Source organism: Solanum pennellii, chromosome 9 (genome assembly GCF_001406875.1).
Source record: "Solanum pennellii chromosome 9, SPENNV200".
Classification (NCBI taxonomy): domain Eukaryota; kingdom Viridiplantae; phylum Streptophyta; class Magnoliopsida; order Solanales; family Solanaceae; genus Solanum; species Solanum pennellii.
Window position 1 is genome coordinate 81,734,418 of NC_028645.1, and position 25,427 is coordinate 81,759,844.

At 33.9% G+C, this 25,427-nt stretch overlaps 4 protein-coding genes across 6 annotated transcripts; 1 reads left to right on the plus strand and 3 right to left on the minus strand.

The window, feature by feature from the left end:
• Positions 1-7,135: 7,135 nt before the first annotated feature.
• On the minus strand, positions 7,136-10,160 carry LOC107029791. Its single transcript, XM_015231236.2, has 4 exons — positions 9,855-10,160; positions 9,522-9,750; positions 8,836-8,988; positions 7,136-7,842 (listed from the first exon to the last, which is right to left on the minus strand). The coding sequence occupies exons 1-4, from the start codon at positions 10,062-10,064 to the stop codon at positions 7,169-7,171; spliced, it is 1,266 nt and encodes a 421-aa protein (XP_015086722.1). The 5' UTR covers positions 10,065-10,160; the 3' UTR covers positions 7,136-7,168.
• Positions 10,161-10,691: 531 nt separating this feature from the next.
• Positions 10,692-13,291, minus strand: LOC107031056 (succinate-semialdehyde dehydrogenase, mitochondrial). 3 transcript variants are annotated; one of them, XM_015232257.1, is made up of 2 exons: positions 13,179-13,291; positions 10,692-12,314 (listed from the first exon to the last, which is right to left on the minus strand). In XM_015232257.1, exon 2 carries the CDS (start codon positions 12,298-12,300, stop codon positions 10,819-10,821), a length of 1,482 nt encoding a protein of 493 aa, XP_015087743.1. In that variant the 5' UTR covers positions 12,301-12,314; positions 13,179-13,291; the 3' UTR covers positions 10,692-10,818. The 3 variants fall into 3 exon arrangements, with proteins under 3 accessions (XP_015087743.1, XP_015087741.1, XP_015087742.1); XM_015232255.1 differs by having other exon boundaries at positions 10,692-12,429; XM_015232256.2 differs by having other exon boundaries at positions 10,747-12,406.
• Positions 13,292-14,295: 1,004 nt separating this feature from the next.
• LOC107031057 lies at positions 14,296-18,014 on the plus strand. The gene is made up of 6 exons (XM_015232258.2): positions 14,296-14,726; positions 14,835-14,885; positions 14,994-15,110; positions 16,562-16,642; positions 16,718-16,816; positions 17,502-18,014. Coding segments are annotated over exons 2-6 (597 nt in total). The 5' UTR covers positions 14,296-14,726; positions 14,835-14,884; the 3' UTR covers positions 17,801-18,014.
• Positions 18,015-19,948: 1,934 nt separating this feature from the next.
• Positions 19,949-25,172, minus strand: LOC107031058 (26S proteasome non-ATPase regulatory subunit 13 homolog B). Its single transcript, XM_015232259.2, has 6 exons — positions 24,957-25,172; positions 23,516-23,962; positions 22,837-22,917; positions 21,391-21,587; positions 21,206-21,305; positions 19,949-20,491 (listed from the first exon to the last, which is right to left on the minus strand). The coding sequence occupies exons 1-6, from the start codon at positions 25,104-25,106 to the stop codon at positions 20,306-20,308; spliced, it is 1,161 nt and encodes a 386-aa protein (XP_015087745.1). The 5' UTR covers positions 25,107-25,172; the 3' UTR covers positions 19,949-20,305.
• Between the last annotated feature and the right edge of the window lie 255 nt (positions 25,173-25,427).

Sequence of the window (25,427 nt, forward strand, 5' to 3'; positions counted from 1 at the left end):
AAAAAATTTAAGGTAATGTCGCTGCATAAGCAGCGACTTACTTAAAAAGGTTATTAAAAAAATTTTGAAAATTGAAAATCGCTCCCTCGGGAGCGATTTTGTTTTTTTTTTTTTTTTTTTAAAAAAATCAAATTTAACAAAATCGCTGCTAGCTTTTTCCAATGGACAAAATCGCTACTTCGCGAGCGATTTTGCCCTTTTGGTTAAAAAGAAATTTCATATACTGTTTTAGAATTTTTGTTAACATTTTTTACCCTTTAGGCTTCGGACTCATATAATAATAATACTATGTATATTTCTAAATTAATACTGAATTAGGCTCCAGAAGCAAAGGTTGCCTCCTTTCAACTAGATTTAAGAAGAAGATGCCTACCTTATTCACCAATTTCCAGTGTCAAAGTCATCCAAGAGATCATCAGCCTCAAAGCACACTTTTTTAAGCCTCATGATCCAGTTCCGTTAGGATCGAAATAATTAGCTGTCATGTCGAAACTAACAAACGATAAATAGAGATATCTCAAAAGAAAGATAAACAATTTAGCATGGTCCCATCAATCGACATATCTCCACAGGCAAGTTGAGCAATACAAAAAAAAGGCATAATATATAAATATTTCGGCTATTAAAAGAAAACGCTTGCATCTACTTTCCCTATTATATAACCGGCCCCATCTCTCTCCAATCCTAACGTGGTAATTTCCCATCATAGGCTTCCTATTTATAGATTAAGGAACTACCAAGGAGCTAATTCATTCAAAATCAAAACTTAGTTGAATGCATTTATAGAGAAGACAGAGTGTCCTAGACTCAACATTATAGCACATAGGGCTTCGGCACTACTATAACATCTTGCTAAAACTTGACTTATATATATCTATGTCTTCAAACTTTGGGTGTGCATAAGTAGATATTTAAACTTATATAAAGTTGAAGAAGTGGACACACACATCCTACTGGCATAACACACGTGCAATGCCATGTAGGATGTGAATTCTCATGTAAGACGCCAGGTAGAACGTATGTTTAACTCTATACAAGGATATTACACACCCAAAAATTGGATTACGAATGATAGAGTAGCCTCTTGTTTTCACTTAGACAATTTGTCGAACAGTTGATGAGTGTATGCTCCAAGATTCTTTAACAACAGCTTTTCTCCACACAAACCTAAAACATCCCCATATCCCTCAACTCATACTAATTGTTTAACTTGGACTCAAACATGACATCTGATTATTTCGATTCTAATAAATGATAATGATAAGAAAATAAAAGCAAACATGTAAATATATTCACTCACTCACTCCCCTGCTGCTTCTCTGCATCAATAAGTACGGCTTGGATAGAAGAAACTGTAGTATGATTTTGTATGCTAGTGGGAACCGATAGCCGTGAAATTAATCGAGATGTGTGAAAACTGATGACTACGTGATTTTGAAAATTAACTATCTTGCAAAATTTTATGAATTAAAAGTTGGTTATACTTAAACACAATTCATCAAAGAGTTGACTAACGACTTCTTCTCACCGCAAATGACACTAGTCGCAGCAAATTTTAAATATATGAAAAATAAGTAAATTATACAAATAAAATATGAAGAAATATAATTTTATTGATTAAGGTAGCGGATACAATTCCGTTGATCCTTTGATTCTACCTTACTGAGATTTATCCATGATTGTTTCTCGAACTAGGATGATTTAGGTTTGAATAATCAATTAATTTGTAGATTATTCGAGATCTTGATTTCTTTATGAAAAGAGAATTTAGTATCTTTTATATAGGCATAAACTAGGATTTAGGGTTGAGTAGCCTTCAAGAATTTTATCTTGAGCTAAACACAATTTGTAGAGTCCCAACTCGAATTGGACGCATCGTAGAGTCCCACAAAATTTCAATGTTTACAAACTCATTATGAAAAAATTAGTCGTATATATTACTTTTTATCTAATTTCAATAACTGTATTAAAGTTCAATTATTTTAAATTCAGTTCATGAATGTTCTTTATCAAAATAAATTCATATTCATGGCTTGTACTTACAAAGCTCTAATTAAAACTGAACTTGTCTGATCCACTGCACTATATCCTTTATCATTTTCACTATTACCTTTGTGCTCTAATTCTCAAATATAATTTGAATTCAACAAATATAATACACATTAGTATTATGCTGAAAATCAGATCTATAGACAAACCAAAAATTAAATCTGTACATTATTACTCATAAACATAAATATAAACAAAACAAAAAAAAAACATTGTTCCTTCAAGGGCTAACACAATGAACAATCATGGAAATTGAAGCATCAGAGTAATAATAATTCTGCAAAATTGGCAACTTCTTAATCTCAAACTTTTCACCAATTAATTCACTTTTTTGATTTGATCCTTTCGCTGAAATTGATTTAGCACTTTCCCTGTTTAACAACTTTGAAAATTCAGTTGTCCAAATATTTATCAAACCAGACATTTTTCTGCAATTTTTTTTTTATATATTTTTTTTTTATGGTTTGAAGTATTATCACAAAGTGACCGTTTATATACTGATGAAGTTTTTGTAGCACACAAAATTTAAGCTTGTGTTGTGTGCGGCTTCCTGTTTTCTATTTTGTATTACGAGGCGAGGTGGAGTCAAAATTTTAATTTTATAATTTAAAGTGAAAAAAATAATAAATATATCTTTAAATAATCGTATATCGTATATCATAGTATTTATTTTATTTAAAAATTAAAATATATATACCTTTTAATTTAACGGAAAACAAATATATCTTTAAATGATCGTATATCGTATATCATAGTGTTCATTTTTATTTAAAAATTAGAGCATATAATACCTTTCAATTTAACGGAAGACTGACACCATCGTATTCGTCGATCCAACATTTAATAAACGTAAGATTGGTGGACAAAATATAATACATGTATGTTAGTTAATATAAAGAGTATATATGTTTTAGTTTTTGGACAACAGGGGCACCAACAGTGGTGAAACCAAAATTTTTAATAAAGGTTCATAATCTGAAAAAATAAACACAGAAAGTAGCATAAAGGGGTTCAAACAACTATTATATATACTAAGAAAATTATTTTATCTATGTATAAATAATATTATTTTCCACCGAAGAACTCCTGGGTCAATTTTTTAAAAATATGACGGAGAATATTTATCAATATACTACTTACGATAATTCAAATATATTTATCTATTTTTCCTTTTTAAATAACGATTTTAATCATTAATAATTATGTTATAATTTTGATATTTATGGATATAGTGTTAGAATAAAATTATTAGATATATAATTCGTATTCGAACTTTTAACTCCGATTTTAAATATATAATACTGAAAATACTTTACTATGTGTTCTAAAACTGTGTACACGTGTGAATTTTGCCACACGTGGCATGCATTATTGGTTATTAAAATAGTAAATAATATTAATTCTTGTTGTTGGCGATTAAAAACTGTGTGCGCCCACATAGTTATTTGTATAGTATGTATCTATTGGTTTGGTTTGGTTTTAAGCGTTATTTATTTAATTTATTAATTTTTAAATATATTAAATTGACAATTAAATTAATAAGATATTTGTTATTAAATTTTAATTTATCAATTTTTAGTTTTTTTAATGATTTTAATTAATAAGAATATACTTTCAAAACAAATATATGACCTGTTTAATAATTTAACGCGATACAAACATACATCAAAACAAGTAAACTAGACTAAATCGCAAGAATAAAGAGTAAAGTAATACTAAAATTTAAAGGGTAAGCACAGAAATTTAGAGTTAAGTAGTGTTAATTGTGTTTGATTCTGATAATTATAGTCTAATATAGTTATTATATTAATATTTTTTACTTGATATTTATGTATGACCAAAGGTTAAATAGTAAATTATATATTTTTAATGGTTATTGGTTAACCTAATATTAAAAAATTTATATCGAATGATAACTCAATAATTTTTTTCATAAGAACAGTAAATAATCTTTAACCCAATAGCCTAATAATAATAAACTAACAATACTTTTTTCTTAACAATTAGATCTCAACTATTAATTCTAAATTATTACATGTGTCTCTAATCCAAGCTAGAACTTGGGGGAAATGGAGAGAAGAGAAATGGAGAGTGATCAGATCCAACACTTATATCGTCTGATAATATAGTGAGTGGTCACATAAAATTCCAAAAAATAACACTTTGTTTGGATCATTGTTATCCAAATATTTCATATGTATTGTATTTTATTGTACTGTATTGTATGGTAGATACAATGTTTGGCTAAATTATATTGTTTGTTGTTGTTTAGTAACATTTTAATTGTTTGGTTTGATTGTATCGTATTATATTGTAATTTATAAATTTACTTAAATATCCTTAATTACTTTTGGGTAGGAGGTTTGACTAGCTTTAAATAATTAAAGTAAAGGGTAAAATGGTATTTTGAAATATTATGTAAAGATATAATTGGAAAAAGAAATTAAGTAACAATAGGGACACACCAAATTAATTGTTCCATAAACTAGTGGTTTTCATTGTTATGTAACAACAAAATTTAACAATACAGTACAATATATTTTAAGTAACAGTCAAAACAAACATTATAAATATAATAACGATACAATACAATACAATTGATAATAGTGATCCAAACATAATGTAAATATCACAAAATCCAGTCAAATCTTGCTAGCATTTACATTAGTGGTCAAATTATAGTATGGGATATACTCTTGTATATACACTCCACGTTTCAAAACGGTCTTCATATTTTGCTTTTCAAAATTCGATTTAATTCATTATCAGAGATAAGGTACATTGATTAATTCAAAAGTTTAAAATTAAAATTTTAGAAATTTAAAAATAGTACAAAAATTACTATAATAGCAATCTTCTCATATTAATATGCTAAAAAATATATATCTTACTTCCTCTACTCATTTTTACTTGTCACAATTCGACTTGACATGTCTATTGAGAAAATAATTATTGATATAAGTATTTGATCAAGTCATCCTTATTAAATGTTATCTTGGAAAATGCTTTGAAAAATAAATATTCCACCCGTTTAAAAAAGAATGTCCCTATTTCCTTATAAGTTTGTTTAAAAAAGAATGTCCCCTTTCTTTTTTTTTTAAAACACTTTAACTTTAACTTTCCACGTGGCATGTTTAACACCACAAGATTAAAGGACATCTTGGTACATTTGACATAACTTTAATTTTGAACCATTAGAATAAAAAATCTTCTTTCTTTTCTTAACTCCGTTCCAAGTCAAACTAGGTCATCCTTTTTGAAACGGAGTGAGTATTTAATGTTGAGTGTAAAATATGAGAAAAAATAATAGTCTTTTCTTGATATGTCAGAAATAGTGTTTTAAAAAACGTATCTGGGGCGAATCTCGGGGCGGGGCATACCAAAGGGCGTAAATGAAAAACGTAGATCCGTAAGGCATAAGTCCTAAAATTTGAGGCGTAAGCACCGAGCATAAAAACGTGCTTCCCGACATTTTTAATTTATTAATGCTATTTCTCAAATAGTAATTATACTATCTTTTCTTAATTATTAATTATTAATACTTATCTCAAATAAAAATCATAAATCATTGAAAGATTTACTTTTATTAGTAATAAAACTATAAAATGGAATATACATGAGACTAGGCCCCATGTCACGAGGCCTACGCCTCACCCTATTCCGTATAAAACGCCCGCCCTTTTAAATCACTGGTCAAAAGTAACAAGTAAAAATGAAAGTTAAAAACAAGTGACAAGTAAAAGTGAACAAAAAGATAAAATATTAATCAAAATTCATACTATTTGGCTTTTAAAAGAAAATAACCATAAATCAGTGACACATATTTTGAAACGGGGAGTAATGTAGCTTTGATTATCAAATTGTAGTGCATTTATTTTATTTGACTAAATATTTTTAGTTATAGATATATAGGAGTACCTAAAAGTCTACCATCCAACTACAAAAGTCTAAAAAAAATTTACATACAATGAATTTCACAAAGGTTCTAATAGTGAGACTTTTCATTATTATGATGATTTTTGTAGCAAATAATAATGCTAATAATGGAGAAAAATTGTCTTGTGAATGGAAGTGTAGACTTGCTTGTCTCTTCAATCCTATTTGCACAGACATTTGTATAAAGAATTATTGTCCACATTCTATTTCTTCTGAAGAATTCAATTGTAAACTTGTTTGTTTAATTCAACATTGCTACAAGTTTAAACAAGGTATACTTCTTTTAATGTTTTTTTTTTAATTCATATGGATCGGTTGGATTGAATTAAGCTGATTAAAATAGATGAAAAGTTACTTGAACTGAAATGAGTTTGACTGAAATGGACTAAAAACGAGTCATGACCTAACCTATCAAATTATTTCTTAATTTTAATTAATTTATTTATTAATTTTTTTGTAAGCATTGCATATAACATTTAAACAAAAATGAAAAGTACTTTTAAAATATATTGACGAGATTTCTTAACGATAACAAATCAACAATACACTCAGTATAATTTCATAAGTGGGGTTTGAAAAGATAGAATCAGTACCATTTCATACGTGTGGTATGAAAAAGATAGAAGGAAGATCTTACCCCTACAAAATTGACAAGATTTCCGTAATAAATATGCGAGTTCATAACTTACCCAACTTTAAGGCGATTGAACGAGTCATATTTTCATGAGTTATTTTTCTCACCCCCTATGACCCCTCTCTCTCTCTATGTTTGTCTCAATAAGTCAAGTTTATGACATACTTTTAACAATTTTGTTTTTTTTTTCCTAGATAAGGAGCTAATGGGAAGGTGCTTGAATGACTGTTCAACAACAAAATGCACCTAATTAGAACTTCATTTGCTATAATGCTACTTGTTTATGTTGTCAATGAAGTACTAATTTTGAATACTCCTTGTTATTTCAAATGTCTAGTAAACTCTTAAAGAATATTTAGAAAGAGATCAAGACATCAAATATTGTCTTTCTTAAAACGTACCTGGTGGTCAAATATATCTCGAGTAGGTTCATATCATCCTACATTCAAGAAGTACAGTATTAGCAACGATGTTTTAATTTAATCAACTTGTGTACACCTCAACTAATATAACGTCTTTGAAGTGAAGGCAAAATACTTCTAATTCATATTAATTAACCAGAGTAAAACCTCTTTTCAGATATTGCATACAAGAAAATGGCAAGTCAAGAGTATTCTCAACAACTAGGGATTTTGACATGATATTCCTCATAACCATATCTCTATTAGATTTCTCTAAACCTCTGCTCACAACAAGAGATGTATTACATACCCAAGGCACAGAAACTACATAAGCCAGACCATTATAGGAACTCTTACTCCCTAATAGAGCTTCTTTATATGATCGGCACACTTTCGAAATATACTTTCCCATTGGCAAAAGGTGAGAACCAGGTGGAATGAAATCATCATCCCTGAAGTCTACATCTGAGTGAAGGTTTACGACAACAGTTCCATGCTCGGGGTGAAGTTGGTCTGCGAGAGCATTGAGGAATGGAGAGTGTGGATCCCATAGGGTGTGAGGAAAGATATCTTCCCCGTCATATGCGTCTATGAAAACAAGATCATAAAGATTTTTGTTCTCGAGGAGGAATTTCTCAGCATCTGATTCGTGTAATTGAATCCTCTCATGAATGCCTTTCCATTGAACTTCTTGGATAAGATCAGGAGTTGAGTGTGCACGGGTACCAGATGGAGTCATAACTGAGTAAGATGGGAACCCCATTGCTTGAACTGAGGCTGAGATTACCACAGGGTCGATTTCAGCTATGTGCACTTCAGCACCTGATACATCGAAGAGGTTAATTCCAAAACAGACATTTCGCAAATTGGTACATCAAATTAAGACAAGCAACAGTTAGTTTCGGAACGAGTGTCAAGTCTGTCAAACTAGAAATTAAAGTTGCAATGCCATTGGAAGGGATTCAAAAAGCAGAGAACAAAGTAGTTCCAATTCTAGGTAATCTGATATTCATATCTTTTCTCCAAGAAAATGTTGGACGGAAGTACTATGACTATTATCACTGAAATTAGTAACTATATCCAAGTGGATAGAAAGGAAACACTGACTGGGAGATATGCAATGCAAGAATACAAGCTATCCAAGGTGTTCATTTTACAACTTTATCCAAAAAGCCAAGAGTGCGCTTCAGAACTTTGTAATATTTGGAGTAGCAGTGCTTCAAATTCTACTACTACGAACAACAGCATATCCAAATTTACCACATCTATGTGAACCAAACAAGAACTACAGGGATGAATTTGTGGTATGATACACAAACAATCCTTCATCATTTAAGCCCCTTGTCCTAGCGATCCAAGCATACAGGAATGAAATTTCTGTATGATACCAGACCATAACCAAGTCTATTCGAGTTAAAAAAGCACTCATTTTTATTATTTGTTCTTCCAGCAGACCTCACATCCTGTACATAATCTATGAGAAAAATGAAAGTTCCTTCAGAAACTTGAAAGAAATTCAGTCAATATTGTATTTGAGGTCATCCAGAGGATATCAACTATAGTTGAAGAAATACATAATCTTGAGTTTTCTGCATCATCTCATGTCAGATTACCTCCCCAAAATTTACATTCAAGATGAGATTTTACATAAAAGGGAGAAAGTATGTGTCTTTAATATCACATCCAGTGAAAAGAAGGATTGGATAATAATTTCCCGTTCATACTTTGTCAAATACACAATGCCACCCAAAAAAATGCTCAAATTCAGAGACTTAAAGAGCAGCAAAGGCAGGAAAAACAGCACTCAGTTCAAACCTTGGATTTTACTAGCCAAAAACAACGGTATGCTTCCTCCGCCATGCCCAATGCATAAAATTTTCATTGGTTTTCTCCCACAAACTGCACTTTCAAGATCGAATCTACAAGATGCAATGGTAGCCAACCCAGCAGAGACCATGCTCTTCACATCTGTAGAGAAAACATGAAAAGATGCTGCATTAAAAATGTGAAAGTATGATCATCATTGATGATTGAGGAGAACTGGCATAAGTACGACACCTTAACTTCCAATAATTAAAGACTGTATAAGCACGATTTACTCTAAGGTCATGTCAGAAAGGATCTTGTAAAACAAATTATATTGGACCTTCAACGTCCATAAATTCTGTACTAAATCGCCACATCTTTTTCGTATCAAATACACTGGACCTTGTTCATAGTAATACAGCAAAATTAATACTTGATAACGACGACCAACCAACTCAAGAACCAAATACAAAACTAGGAACAAAAGTACATATTTAAGAGGATTAACCAGCTATCGAAAAGAATAAGGCAACAATAGTATCATTCATCCCAGTTTATTGTCAGAGCATGACTTGTTTTTCTTTTCTATATAGACACTAAATGTACAAGTAATGAACTATACTCCTAGGAGAATCATATATTCTATTTACATGATTATACTATTGCATAAGAGCTGTAAATAACGCGATACATACATGGAACAGCGAGACACTCTGCCTGCTGCATCAAGTATATAGAACCAGGAGCTGAATCCCTATAAGCAGCCATTATTTTAACTGTGCTTTGACGAGTCTCCTCATTAAAGTGAAGATTCCGCCATTGATAACCAAGAATCCTGAAATTCCCTTCCTGTTCATCTCTTGGATACATCTTTTCATACCTCTTTTGAAGCCAATTCTCTGTTTTTCCCCAATAACAGTTTTCCTATTAAAAATAACATTTTTAGTGGAAATATTCACATCCAATAACAAAAACAACAACAACAACAACATCTCAATCGGAAGAAGGGAGAGAAAGAAAGACTGAACTGGTTTGGAAGAAGGGTAAGCTACGACAGAAACGACGCCGTTTCCTTTATCGGAAATTGATCGGAAAACTGTGTCGCCACCACCGGAAGTTGTGCCCCACCATTCCGATGAATATAACCAGTCGCCTTCATCTTCTACAGTTTGTCGAATCGCCGTTGATAATCGTCTCAGCTGCAGCCATGGCAAATTCCGTTTAGGCAACTTCAACATATTTCCACCAAAAACCCTCTCTAAACCCCTCTCTATGGAAGTTTCGGGTCTTTTTTAAGGGTCATGTCTACCCGAATAATGCTCGGGGGACGAAGTTGCTTTTATTAATAAACGTTTTAAATTTCATGTAAGTTTTTTCGCTAATTTGGAGCGTTTTATCCCCAACGTGAGACTTTCTGGCCTGATTAAGATTTCGTCGCGTTCTTTAACTATTACTATCCTGGGGCCTGATACAATTACTGAGTTATCTTTAGTACAAGCGTTTTACCCTAATGTGAAACTTTCCGGCCAATTTGGATCGCTTTACCTCCGGTGTGGAACTTTTCGACACAATTTGAATTTAGTCGAAATTCTAAAAAGAAAAGGTTAATTATTGTCTATCCAAGTATTTAGCTAGATGGAAGTAGAACATTAGGAAACATTTTACCCCAACGTAAGACTTTCCAACACAATTCAATGCGTGAGACTTTTCAGCGCGAGCCGAAGCGGCAATTTGGATCTAACGTGGGGCTTCATGATGCAATTAGAATTTAGTCAAGCTCCTATACGAGTATAGGTATATGAAATTTATTTAATCAGCTATAAGAAAGCAATTGATAACAGGAAAAAATAGAGCAATTGAAAAGATGAGAGCCAATAAAGACACTAAATATGTGTTCATTCATAAAGACGTGAAGAACTGCATTAAACCCAAAATGAAACTGGCACCATTGTGTCTCTTATTATTGAGAAAAAAAAAATTTACATTGGTGATTTAGCTCATACTTCCCAAGCACACATATTTCATCTCTAAATATTCATCCATCCCGTATTTAGAACCTTCGCGGCCAAGACCTGATTGTTTCACGCCCCCAAATGGAGCTACCTCGGTTGAAACTAGTCCTTCATTAACTCCGACAATTCCATATTCGAGGGCTTCAGTAACACGCCAAGCTCTTTTGATGTTTGTTGAGAATATATAAGCAGCTAAACCAGCATTGGTGTCGTTAGCCATTTGGATTGCTTCTTCGTCTGTTTTGAACTTCAAAAGAGGGGCGACTGGCCCAAATACTTCCTCTTTCGCCAAGAGCATCTCACTGTTAACTCCAGTTACGACTGTAGGCTCGTAGAAAGTCATGCCAAGGCTGTGTCTCTTCCCACCAACGAGGACTTTGGCTCCCTTCGATGTAGCTTCTTCTACAAAAGATTCAACCTTCTGTACTGCTGCTTCATTGATTAGAGGGCCTTGCTCTACACCTTCAGTGAAACCATCTCCAACTTTCATGTTTTGGACAGCTTTTGCAAAAGCATTTGCGAATTTATCATATATCCCTTCTTGCACAAGTATTCTGTTCGCGCATACACATGTTTGTCCGGTGTTACGGAACTTTGTTGCCAGAGCTCCTTTTAAAGCTACTTCAAGATCGGCGTCATCAAAGATGATGCAAGGTGCATTACCGCCTAGCTCAAGAGACACCTTTTTAACGGTGGCAGCAGCACCTTCCATCAATTTTTTCCCAACCTTGGTTGAACCTGTGAATGTAATTTTTCTTACCTGTGGGCTTGCAAGCAGTGTGTCTCCAATATCAGGTGCATTTCCCATAACAACATTCACTACGCCCGGTGGTATTCCAGCTTGAATGGAGAGTTCAGCTGCTGCTAAAGCAGTCAAGGGTGTGAGTTCAGAAGGTTTAATCACCACTGTGCAACCACAAGCAAGAGCAGGGCCAACCTTTCGGGTAATCATAGCCAAGGGAAAATTCCATGGCGTAATTGCACCAACAACACCAACTGGTTGCTTTAAAACAAATAACCGCCTATCTGCTAATGGTGATGGAATGATGTCACCATATATACGTTTACCCTCTTCAGCGGAGAACTCAATAAAACCAGCCCCATAACTAACTTCACCAATAGCCTCTTTTAGAGGTTTCCCTTGCTCTAGTGTCATAAGCTGTCCAAGTTCTTCTTTATGGGCCATTATCAAATCGTACCACTTCCTTAAATATCTGCTCCTTTCAGCGGCAGTAAGTTTGCTCCATGAACTAAATGCATCATAGGCAGAAGAAATTGCATCGTTCGTCTCCCTCCCTCCCATGCATGGCACATCTGTTATTACCTCCCCTGTTGCAGGATTGTGGACCTTTATAGTCTTCCCATCATATGCATCAACCCATTTCCCTCCAATAAGAGCCTGACTCCGCAACAATCCAGAGCTGCTCAGCTTAGCAGCAACACTTTGTGTGTCTGTCGTCATCAGTCGCACAGGACCTGAAATTGAGGAACGATATAACATCGCACAAGCAGAAAGAGCCATTCTGGTACGCACACGAATCATTTGCATCAGGGCACCCGAATTCCAACTTCAAGCATCCAAATGAATAAACTGAGAAAATTAAATGAGAAAAAAGGCAAAGATATTTTAACAAATTCATATCACTCATCCCACTTTTATGCTTTTCTTTTTCAAAATTCAAAAAACAACGAGACAGCGATTAATAGAGTTGTAAAAATTCACCAAACTACTACAGGTTCGAATCAAAATATCCATTAACATACACAAATCCATCTCCCCAACCAATCCTCAAAACAAAACAATACACTCATCATATATAATTTCCAAGAAATCCAATGCCGAAGGTATATCATACACGAGGGCAAAACAAATAACCGGAGTTAATTTCACACATAGTCACTAAACTTTACACATTATATATCAAAAAAATCACTAAACTATAATTTAGAGCCTGTTCGGATTGACTTAGTTCAGGAGCTTTTAAGCCAAAATAACGTGGTTCCTCATAATAATGTCCGCGAATTCGATCAATTACTCTTCAGTCTCTTCTCACCTTCTCTACAGACATAGATATACGTTTCACCTAAAGCATATAGTTCCAATTTCTTTTCCTTCGGTTTTCTCCTAATACTGAATCATAAGCATTTGCATTAACTCATCGGAAAGTCAATTTTCCTACAGTTTAGTGATCCAAATGTGAAATCAACCCATAAATTACCTAAACTAAATTTCAAAATGCAACGATGAGTTGAAATTCTCAAACACAAACAAAAATTCAACTTTTACTACAATGAATATTCAGTTTATATACAATGATAATACGAATAGAAAGTACTCACCTTTTCCGTCGGAGAATTGGGAGATCTACCGGAGAGTGTGTGTGAGCGATGGAACCCTAAAAGATAATAGATGCTACCTACTACCTCAATAGTAGTCAACGCAAACTATATATTATAACGATATATGGAAATACTCCTTCTTTTGTTGTTTCATGTGACATTTTTCGGATTTCAAAATTCAAATAAATTTATTTTTTATTATAAATTATTCACAGATATTTTGAGTTGTTAATTATTGTGACATATTACACTTTTTACGTAATTTTCAAATATATAAATTTCATTTTTTTTTAAAAAAAAGTTAAAGATTCATACACAAATTCTACCTTAAACTTAAAGGGTTTGAGTGTCGAAAAAATAAAAAGTGTCACATAAATTAGGACAGATGAAGTAGAAATTATTGGATTAATTACGGAAATTCACCTTTTAGTTTAATTATTACTATTATTCCCTATAAGTTTTACAAATTTTCAATATCCCTCATTTTCGCGCATCACATTAATGTATCTCGCACATCAAATTAGTATATCTCGCGCATAAGATTAGTGTATCATGTATAAAATGTGCCTCGCGCATCAATTAGTGTATCTCGTGCATCAGATTAGTGTATCTCGCGCATCAAATTAGTGTATCATGTATATAATGTAATGTATCTTACTTAACGATTAACATATCTCACGCATTAGATTAAAATGTCAACGTTTATATTATCCATTTTGAGAGATTTTTTTTTCAAGTGTAGAGTCCATAAAAGGTTTTGATGATTGATTCTATAATTATAAAAATATGATTTTTATATGACAAAGTCGAAGATATTAAAATATTTTATTTAGGGGGATAATTATATCAATATAAAATATAATCATCAAGTTTAATGTTTTTGTGAGTTTCGTATCAGTACTATCAGTTACGCGAGTTTTCCACCTAAATTATCAATCAATTTTTATCTCGACTTATGGGGTATGTCTCCAAACTTCTAGTCTATCGTTAATTCGAAATCGATATAACACTCCCGACTCCTCTTCTACCAATACTTTGTCATTTTGTTCTCGATGCACTTCACTTGGTCCTACTTGACACCTCTATTTGGCACGTTACATTGAGTAAAGAATCAATAAATGGAGAGACACAAAACTGAAAATTGAAACTTGAAAGCAACCTGCAATTAGTTGACCATATGATATCTTTCTTCGATTACCTACCGTACATGCTTGTGAAAAAGCATCAGATTCTGTCAAATTTGCCGAAAGTGCTTCAAAAATGGACCCTTTCTATATAGTCCCCTCAATTTGCCCCTTTTGACCTCTCATACAAACAATATTGTTAAAAAAATAGGAAAAGAAAGCAACCCCTTTTAATGATTTGTTTCCATTTTCAAGAATCATTCATAGTTTTTGGTTGAATATTCACAGGTCTCCACTCCTTTTTGTCACTTTCATTACCAAAGATTTCACCTTTTTAAAGATATCTAAAGCCAAACAGGAGGAGGAGGAGGAGAGTTTTGAGCTATTTGTATAGTTCTGAAGCATATTCTAAGTTAGAACTCAGGTGGGGTTTTTGGGTTTTGGGGTTTTGTGTTTTCTTGATTTTTTTGTATATGGTTATGATTTTGCTGTTTTGATCTTATTTGCTGATATGAGTTTTCATTTTTTTCAGGAAAAGAGATAGCTGGTTGACTCTTGATAGCTTCTGCAAGTTAAAAGACAAGTAGGTTCCAATTTTGGTTTTTTATGGTTTGAGTATATTGGATTCTGATTTTGGTGCCTTTGCTGAAAAGGGTATTTTGATTTTGTTTATTTTTTGAATTTTGTTAAGTGTATCCAAGGGTTAAGGTGAGGGTACAGAAAGAAGAAGATGATCAGTATGCTTATCACTCTTTGCCATCTTTGAAGGCTTTTGAATCCCTTTCCATAAGTGACTTCTCTTCTTCAGGTACATTTTGTTTGTGAGGAAACCCATCTTTCTTCATCCTTGTATGATATTTCATGTTTGCTAATATAGCTGAGTATAGTTGTTATATCATAAAGTTTGTACCTTTGTCGAAGAAAGGTGATTTTCCGAGATGATAACTATTAGTTGAGTGATCAACTCAGGAATCATCCCATCATAACTTGATCTTTTGGTTGATTCTTTATAATCATGCAATTAACTTGTGTTATTTTTTTTTTCTTTTTTGTGATTGACTAGTTTTGGGTTGCTCTTTTATCATGCTAGATTATTTGTAAATGAGGTATCTTGATCAGAATCATATCTTTCTATGGCTTTAGTCCAACAGCAAGCCTTCTGGATAGTAGAATTTTTTGCCATTTAGATTTGTATGTCAGTATAGGGACAAATGCGAGGTTTTGAGAACCTCTAATGATGGAGAAATTTTAATTTGCCTCAAAAGACAAATTATTTGCCAATATTGGGATGAAACTAAGTGAAATGGATGTAGAAGTTTATATAGCCAACATCATCTTTGGGGTTTAGGTGTAGTTGAATTGAGCAGGCTTTGACTTTTGAGTAGATATGAATGTAAAGGATCGTTTTTGCTTTAAATTTTTTCTTGTAAAGGGATTTCAACATGGCAGCATTGTTATGGATTGCTTTTTAGCTCTTGAAATGATGTATAGATTTGCCTAACTAATTGTAGTTCGCTTAGTTGTTTTAGTAATAATATTTTTCTTTTGCTTGTCTTCTTACTTTCCTTAAACAGGAGAAATTTTATATGTGGATTTTATTGTAATGTACTGATGCAAGCAAAATGAATAGTGCACGACATCACATTCTCTTTCACCTCCCAAGGATTTGCTACTTGTAAAGAATCCTGACATTAGAGCATTTCCATTTTGTGTTTGTTGTTCCTGAACCTCATCTATTTTAATCAGAATCCCAGTGTCGCGCTGGATTGGAAATCCTTCAAGTACTCTCTAGTGTTTGATGATCCTATTCAAAAGTTTTAGGCTTACCACCTATAGTGCAGCTTTCTACGATATATAGTTGATAAGCTAAGTTAGCTTTAGTAGATGCATATCCACTTCTATCTCATTATTACGAGACTGTTTTCTTGACATCTACAAATCCCTTTTGTTCTTTCTTTGTTGTCACATTTGTTGTCTTGCATAGTGCTCGTTGAAGTCTTTGATTCATTGGTTTTATTCACTGTATGCTATTTTCAAAACCATGACACAGAGTATAGATGGTTGGATTTAAGCAAAAGATGGGAGTTTGCATATTAACATCCAGCAATAACTCAACTGAACTATTGTAGTAAACTTATTCCGTCAATACGTCATTGTCTTTCCATATCCATCATTTTATTTGTTCTCAGCTCTGATGGTGTCTGACTAGTTCATTGTTGTTTTCTTCTCTCCTCTGCTTCTTTCTGATGGTGTATAAAGATGATTCGCCTACATCAGTTGTGAGGATACCCCGAGCATGTATTTTAAGCCCAGACAGACATGGGCTTCCATCATTGAGAGGTTACATACTTCTTTAGCAACTTTTTGTACCACTCACTTTGCAAGTGGGTTGACATTCACTCGGTTGATTGGCAGGGAGAACGAAGGAAAATAACCAAAGCATTTTTGGTGGAAGCAAACCAAATACAAGGGCCACTTCTGTCCCTCGACCACGTGCAGTCTTATCAAGCCCTGGTAATCCCAAACGAACTTTGCATTCTAGAATTAATTCCTTCGTGGGGAAACACAAACTTGGACTTCTAAATACTGAATTGTGTAGCAAAACTATATCTTTTCATGTAATAATTTACATGTCATGTCTTTGCACAGTTCCTTTTCTGATACTTTAATCTTGTTAATTCGGGGCCAGTTAATGTGGCTGTGTATAAGAGAAGGAAATCCATAATAGGTATGTAGAATAGCTTCGTCTTCATTGTGAGTGACTCTGCACTAACATGCCAAATCATTCCCTCGCGTAGTTCGCTGGTGCATAGGATATATACTTCTGCTATGGCTATGCACATAATCCACATTTACGCACTGGTTGTCGGTGAGACATCATGGGTAGTTCTCTGTATTTGATTTTGCACGGGTGATCTGATTATCCTCGCATCAGAATGGACATACACATCTGACAAATTTGTTTAGAAGAGAAACAGGAGTGTAGTTGTGTAGTTGTTCTTGATTCTGCACTATTTTGTGAAACTTGTTCATGTGTTTTACATGTTTAGCACGTCAACTGTGTTGTAGAATAACCGTGAACCAGTGGTAGATTGAGATCATCGAATACAGTACCTCTTGTAAATTTAGAACTGTTGTGCGGTTTACAAAGATAAACATGGTGTATCTCTTGCTGAAAGTATTGTATATTTATTTACAGTTAATGATCAAATGATAAGCACGAGGAGCAAGACGAAAGCAGAATCAGTTTCAGACTTGAAGAATCACAATACATGTCAAAACAGACATCACATCAAGTGCAAAACTTTTCCAAAATCAATTCAAGATTCACATCATACAAGTGGAAATAAGTGGTCAAAAGAGACGGATAATGGGAAACTTGATCCTCGAGCAAGAGCAAGGGTAGTGAAAGGTGATCCAAGTCGAAGAACACACCTTCAAGAAGACGATCAACATCCTGTTCGTTCAAAAGTAAAAACAGTAAGCAGGGCTATGTAGTCAACTCATACTAGCCTGCATATTATACTAATTCGAAAAGTTTGTGAGGTGATGCTACTCTACTTGACCAAAGTTATAACTTAAACTTGAAACTCTTTAAACAGAAACCTTATTTAGTTGATTGATACATCACCCTCTGTGCAGAAAATTCTTCTTTTTTAAGACTCTTGATGTTTTGCCCGATATCTAGCTATAAATTTATATATTTGTATCATAATATTTCATAAGTTATGTCGTAAAAGTCATAACAAGTATGTCCTATGTCCAAAGAGCATTAGTGTATCTTTAAAAAAAAAATGGTGGCTTATGTCTCAAATAAGTAAAGAAACAAATATACAAATCTTCAGTAATCGTGCTTTTTTTATTTCAAATCTCGATTATATTAAAATAGATATATCTCAGTCCTAAAATGAGTTGTGATCCGCTATATTAATCATCAATAATCATATCTATCCACATTAGTTTAAGTCATGTTAGTCTACCACAATAAAAACAAAACGATGAGATTGTTAAAAAAAACAACGAGAATAATCCTAATATATACTACTAGTATTAAAGGAAAAACAAGTACAAATCCCGCATGAACACAAGACAACACTCAATCATCTATCTGTTCAATAACAACAAAATGACAAGATGATAAAAGAACTACGAGAATAATCCTAATATATACTACTAATGTTTAGTATGAAAGGAAAAGCAAGTACGAATCATCAATAAGTAAAGAAACAAATATACAAATCTTCAGTAATCGTGCTTTTTTTATTTCAAATCTCGATTATATTAAAATAGATATATCTCAGTCCTAAAATGAGTTGTGATCCGCTATATTAATCATCAATAATCATATCTATCCACATTAGTTTAAGTCATGTTAGTCTACCACAATAAAAACAAAACGATGAAATTGTTAAAAAAAACAACGAGAATAATCCTATCCTAATATATACTACTAGTATTAAAGGAAAAACAAGTACAAATCCCGCATGAACACAAGACAACACTCAATCATCTATCTGTTCAATAACAACAAAATGACAAGATGATAAAAGAACTACGAGAATAATCCTAATATATACTACTAATGTTTAGTATGAAAGGAAAAGCAAGTACGAATCCCTCATAAACACGAAACTATCTGTTCAATAACAGTAAAATAACGAGATAATAAAAGAACTACGAGAATAATCCTAATATATACTACTAGTGTCTGGTATGAATGGAAAGCAAGTACGAATTCTGCATGAACACGAAACAACGCTAAATTATCTACTAACCATTTACCCTAATGAGTGACCTCCTATTTATTATAGGGCGGCAAAAAGTGGTGGTTTAATTGGAGCAGCCCATCAGGCGTTACTAGACTTGGGAGGCACCGACTCGTTATCCTTCCACTGCTCGGAGCGGAAGCTGTTCGTTGCTCTGTGAAACCAGCCTCACGCGTTCCACCTCACTTTAGGAATCAAGCAGCCCATTTCTTCAATTGGGCCACGTGATCCAACTCTAAGCTTGGATAGGGCAAGCCAGAAATTAGCCCACCAAGCCTAACCATCTGGTAGAGCCCAACATTCCACCACATTAATGCCCCCATTTGGGTTACAAGCCCACATTACTAAGCTCGGTGTACAACAATCTCTCTAATTCTAATAAAAACTAGTAAATGTTCCTATTTTATATCGATGTGGGACAATTTCATTTCAGTCTCAAGAAAGGGTGTTTTCTTGTTTTTATGTAAATTCTGATATACTGCATTTATGTTGTCTAACTAGATTTGATAACATTTTCTCTGCTGATGAAAAATGCAAATATTCCACATAATTGTAATACTTCGTTCGTTTCGCATCATATGATATTTATTTAACTGAATACGAAGTTTGAGAAAGAGTTAGTCCGAAATATGCACGCGCTTCAAGTATTTGATTGGTGGACATGTCATTTACAAATTATTGCAATTATTTTCTCAGAGACAAAAATCAATTTCCCGAGCTAAGAGGCTTATCAGAAACAACCTCTATATCCTAGAAAAAATAGAGACAAGATCATCGTATACCACTAGTATGTTCAGCATTTCGATTGATGCAAATGAATTTTTGCAACTATAAAACCACAACTAAAAACAATTCAAGTAATTTTCAGACAATATTTGTTACTTCCTCTGTCTCAATTTATGTGACAATGACGCAATTTCTGTGTGTCAAATAATATATGTTACTTGCTTAATCCAAATCAAGTGTACTCTGAATAAAAACGTTAAGACGATATCGTCGCTATAGTAGTCTATAGACTACAAAGTGATGACTGAACAAGCACCTAAATCCAGAAAAGAGTGACAGATCAATGATTTGGGATATAAGCCACAGTACAGAGTGTAGGCCTGAGAAAACTAAACAAATGTCTCACTAATTCCTCTGTTGTGTTACAAGCTCTCGTAAGGACAGCAAAAAAGAGAGGACGAAGAAATCGGAGTGCTGCAGGGACCAGAAAGTGCAAACTGGGAAACTAAGATTATGATGAAACCAAATCAGGAGTTTCAGCTTCCACAGATAACAATGCAGTGTGTACTTTATCCACCCAATTGTCTAGCCGATCTCGCAATGACTTGATCTGAGGAATACCCAAAACTCTTGGTTGAACCCAGGACACGTGAACAGTCCCTTCCACTTGATCGATTATTCCCTCTATCAGATGTACCTACAGTAAACACAACATCATACCGGAGAAAAATGGTTCATTAGCCTAATTTCCGACATGTAACACATCACCATATATCACAGGAAAACTTCATAGGATATTGGAAAAGTAAACATTCATGACGAGAAAAATAGAAAGGGGAACAGAATGAGAAAGGCAGGAACCTAAAACGCATAAGAGAACATATAAAAACTTATTGGTTGCAACCTACATACTGCTCATGTGAAGGAGGCTTTTGGTGGGGGCATAATGTAATAATGAGAATTACTTCCAATTGACTGTAGGGATATATAAACTGCACAGCAAAAAAACTCGACCGATGCCACAACTTAAGAGGTAAGAAATTGATCATTCACTTGAATCAAATGATATTTTTATAAGGTTATCCTTCTTAAAGAAGGAGCTGTCCTACTTTTGATGATTTGATATACTAAGCTATGAAGCTGATCATGGTTATTATACTTCCTCTATCCAAAGCATTTTGGCAGCCCACTTAAATTATAATTTGAGAAAACGCATAAATTAGGTGTGCAGCATGTGCATGACTTGAGAACATAGGGGAAAAAATATGTTGCCATATGACATCCCGGTACAATTGACCATCCAATAACATTACAAAGATGAGCATTTCGTTCTTATGCATGTCATGGTGCGTGGAAGCTAGTTACAGAGGATAGATTTATATCTTAATTAAACAAACAATAATTCACTTACAGAGAGACTCTTCATTAAGAGATACTCTACATCTTCCACGCTAAGTTTAGTGCGCTCTGCAATGGCACTCAATGGAATAGTTCTATCCTCTGCTGGGCGACTGCACGCAAATGCTTTTTCTATAAGTTACAGTTTAACAAAAATAAATTACAGAGGTACCACTATATGCAAAATGTCTGCAAAACCTGAAGATGATTTCCATCAAGCACAGAATGTTGATCTTCTCGAGAAGCTTTTTCTCGTTCTGCAATAATGCTGGTTGAGCACTTAAAGCAGCTTGATGGACACGGCACAATTCTTGATAACGAACTAAATCACCAGTGTTGAATGCTTCAAGGATATGATATAGCCATTCAACTTGTGTCCCTACCAAACTCTTTATCTGTTAAAAAAAAGATAAAGTCATAATGAGTTCTACATAATGTTGCCAAAGAAACCAACATAAGATCACCCTATGGCTCTCTAATATAATCCTCCAATCAATTCCACCACTTATGAACTCTGAAGCCTATTTGATAGTCGATACTGAATTTATGAGATTTCACACAGCTTTGTGCTATGGGTACACTGTAGATACTTTATACTAGTTTCTTCTTAAGATTTTTTTGATACTTTTTTAGCAAAAGCACCTGTTGGAGTAGATGAGATAAGTTCCCTTGAGGAAGCTCAAGTGATCAACATAAATACCACCTTGCCAAATAGGAAGAACTCATCAAACCAAATCAAATGGGTGGCTTGGATATGAAAGACCTTCATCTACACAACCAAAACCTGCTGCTGAAACTGTAGTGAAGATGCAACTGTGAAGATGATACACTTTGGAAAAGAGTGGCAGATGCCAACATGGAAAATGGATTAGATGGTGTAAACAAGCAAACACCTATCCTTATGGGATGGTCTGTGAAAGTTCATGAGGAAGCTGTGGGATAAATTTGGTACAAGAGAAGCCCACACACTAGGAAATGGAGAAAACATGTGTTTTTGGCATGACAGATGGTTGGGCCAACTTTCTATAAAAGAGTATCCTCTGATGTATACCATATAGCTGCTGTGTCTGACACAAAAAAAAAGGCTCAATATAGAGATAGAAACTGCTAAAATCTATCTTTATTTTTATGGTAAGTGGAACTGCAGGAACATCGTCCTTGGAGGAAACTGTAAAGACTGCTAACTAGAAAAATATCAAATTGCTGGGCAATTAAAGCAAGCGACAGTGAATACCCAAGTCATGGACAGCCTGGAATGGAAGGGAATTGGTGGGACTACATTAACAGGGAAAGCTTGCTACTATAAACCTAACAAGATCTCATTCCAGCAAAAATGACAACGCAAGATAAGTCTATACAAATCTAGCAACTAGGAAGACAGCAACGCTAATTCCTACAATGGACAGCTTAGCCAGCAAAGAAAACAACAACAATTGTATTACAACCTACAATTTTTGAGAATAGTAGAGAGTCCACTGTGGAAATTTTAACCAAACTTTAGTTTCAGTAGTATTATTGTGTGTAAGGGAACATCCATAGATGGATGACTTCCATGGAAATTTCTTATATGCATGACATCAACTTCATGTGACATTCAACAGAAGATTTTGATTAATCCAAATAAAAGAAAAATAAAGAACTTACAATAGGATGAGCAAGCAACTCCCCAAAATTGTATACGTTGTCTCCCAGTAAAGCAGACAAGGACAAATCAAACGCCAAATCCTAGACAAGATAGAAGAAACAATTACATAGAAGAAACAGTTACATAGAATAGAAAACCTCAAATATATTGACATTCAACCAATTTCAGATGCATTTTCTTAAAAGACTGAAGTTACAGAAAGAATCTCCAGATCTCCAGGTATGAAAAAATCCTACCCAAAGCGTGAAAAGAATCCCCCATAATCCAGTTTGCTCTATTCAGATCTTCAGGCCAATTTCTCTAGTACTAAATAATTTGTCAAAATGAAATGCACACAAATTAAAAAAATCAACAGCTTATACAGACTTTATGTCAAAGATTCAATTCTCTTTGGGTACCAAGTAGTATAAAATGTAAGGAGCATAAATAAATTTAAAATGGTACTCTACAAGTATATCACGGATATCTACTAGCAACATGTCTTAGCAATCTTCTTCATGATGCCAACAGACACCCCATTTTAGACCTTATTCAGTGTTAGTACTTTGAGCAAAGAGATATATTACCAACAGTACTAAGGCAAGAGAAACCAACATATAGACGTCAGAGATCTGCTAGACATGGACAATAAATAGATCGTTCTTTGGATAAAAGGCAGAAAATAAAATGGCAACATACCAGCTTGAATGACTCCGAAAGAGAATCCACTGAAACATATGCAAGATAGAGGAGAGCGCTTTTGTAAAACTCTGCAAACTCCTGCCGCGTTTTATGATACTGAGATGAAACCCAATAGTAACTGGCATAAACAGAGGGGTCAACATCGGTCATGCTGTCAATTGTAGCATTCCCCTGTTCTAAAAGCCTCTTGCACTCTTTTTGATCCCCTTGTTCAAGCTTAAATAGGGCAATCTGCAACTTAATATAAAGTATTGGTTCCTCTATCCGTGTCTCTTTAGTATTTTGGAGCTTCTCTGCTACTCCTTCCAGATAACCTATTCCAGCATCTTTCTCCGAATATTGCCGAGAGACGATTACAGCGAAATGTGCAAGCTTCAGAAGATTGATCTTTGTCTCAAAATCAGTGATGAAATTGTGATACAGCTGTATCAACGTGTCACCAGCCTAAGAACAAAATAAGGAAACAAAACGGAAGGTATTAGATCTGCATAAAACACAATAAAAAACAACTATGGTGACTGAGAATCAAGCATATGCAATTTAACAAGGTGCAGTTCCATAATGAGGAACAGAATAAAAACACCACATCTACTATGCTATATAGACACATATTTCCATGACTACATTGCAAGATTCAAGAACATCTAGAGCCCTGACCATGCACCTACTCAGAGAACTCATTTTTTCCTACAAGAAGTTGTGTTCAAAGGAGAAGTCAAACTGAATTTTAGAATTATTTGAAGAAGTATCAATCAGATGATTTAAACTTGATGTACTGCATATCTTTTTTTTGACTGTCTATCGGAAACCTCTCTACCTCCCAAGGTAGGGGTAAGATCTGGGACGCTGCCTACACTTTACCCTCTTCAAATCCCACTGGATAAATACCACTGGCAAGCAACATCGAAGTGCAGACACATAACTCCAGCTGCACATAAAATGAGGTACGCCGCAAGAACCATAATTCCAGAGCAATTCTCATTAGCACTCATAACTAAGCTTACTCCACGCTCTTATATTTCAAGTTCAACATCAATCACCACCTAAAATCATAACAACAAAAGCTACAAATCTCCAACTAAAGCTCTCTTGTTCTTCAATTCACTTCTCTTATCTCCAAGATGCCACCTTTCCAACTCCCCCGAAACCCTAGAATATACATAAACCCCAATTCCCAACACAAAAACCTAAATTACAAATCCCTAACTCAACAACAACAACAACAACAACAAATCCTCTTTTTCAATAGAATTCCCATCCTTTCATAATCAAAATTCCTTCTTTTTTAAGGTTTCAGCTTATTAAACCAAATAACCCTAACTTTATCATCAATCACTATAACTCCAAAACCAAAATCACGCAAAACCCCTAATTTATCACAAGAAGTCCCTAAAAACAACAAAATAAGTATAAAACGGGGAGATATACGATAAAAAACCTGAAAAACAGCGAGAGCGACGAACTGTTCGAGCTTGAGAGAGAGCTGGTGCCAGAGCTTGCGTTGGTACAGATCTGCAAGCGTCGTGTACCAATCAGAAAGCTCTGGATGATCATTGCGTAGCGATTCCAAATACTGTAGAGCCGCCATAGCTGATTCAGTGTTCGAAAAAATCTCTCTTGATGAAGACGATGAAGAAAGAAACAAGAAGTTCTAAAAAATAGAAAATAATTTTTATATAGGAATTTTTATTTAATTATTTTACTTTATTCGATTAAATTAGTTTATTTTTATTTATTTAAAAAAAAAATCATGAACACCTCTTTGATAGCGTTGCTTATCGTTCAGTTCAGTTCAGTTTTGAAGTGTATCAGTTTGACTTATTAACTATCAATTTTGTATTGTTCTTTTATTATTTTTATTTTTACCTGGTGTTTGATATCTACATTGAAGCCTAACTAAATTTAGATT

Bases quoted from the DNA above. Each gene is read 5' to 3' on its own strand.
- LOC107029791 (XM_015231236.2), bottom strand. From the start codon at position 10,064: ATGTTGAAGTTGCCTAAACGGAATTTGCCATGGCTGCAGCTGAGACGA. The intron at 8,989-9,521 runs GTATGTATCGCG...TTTTCTCTACAG, and splicing joins AGAGTGTCTCGCTGTTCCAT to ATGTGAAGAGCATGGTCTCT. The intron at 7,843-8,835 runs GTTTGAACTGAG...TCGATGTATCAG, and splicing joins TTTGGCTAGTAAAATCCAAG to GTGCTGAAGTGCACATAGCT.
- LOC107031056 (XM_015232255.1), bottom strand. From the start codon at position 12,387: ATGCAAATGATTCGTGTGCGTACCAGAATGGCTCTTTCTGCTTGTGCG.
- LOC107031057 (XM_015232258.2), top strand. The intron at 15,111-16,561 runs GTACATTTTGTT...TGGTGTATAAAG, and splicing joins AAGTGACTTCTCTTCTTCAG to ATGATTCGCCTACATCAGTT. The intron at 16,817-17,501 runs GTAATCCCAAAC...ATTTATTTACAG, and splicing joins TGCAGTCTTATCAAGCCCTG to TTAATGATCAAATGATAAGC.
- LOC107031058 (XM_015232259.2), bottom strand. From the start codon at position 25,106: ATGGCGGCTCTACAGTATTTGGAATCGCTACGCAATGATCATCCAGAG. The intron at 22,918-23,515 runs GTATGTTGCCAT...TATCTTGTCTAG, and splicing joins TTTCGGAGTCATTCAAGCTG to GATTTGGCGTTTGATTTGTC. The intron at 21,306-21,390 runs GTTTTGCAGACA...ATTTGCGTGCAG, and splicing joins TTGATGGAAATCATCTTCAG to TCGCCCAGCAGAGGATAGAA.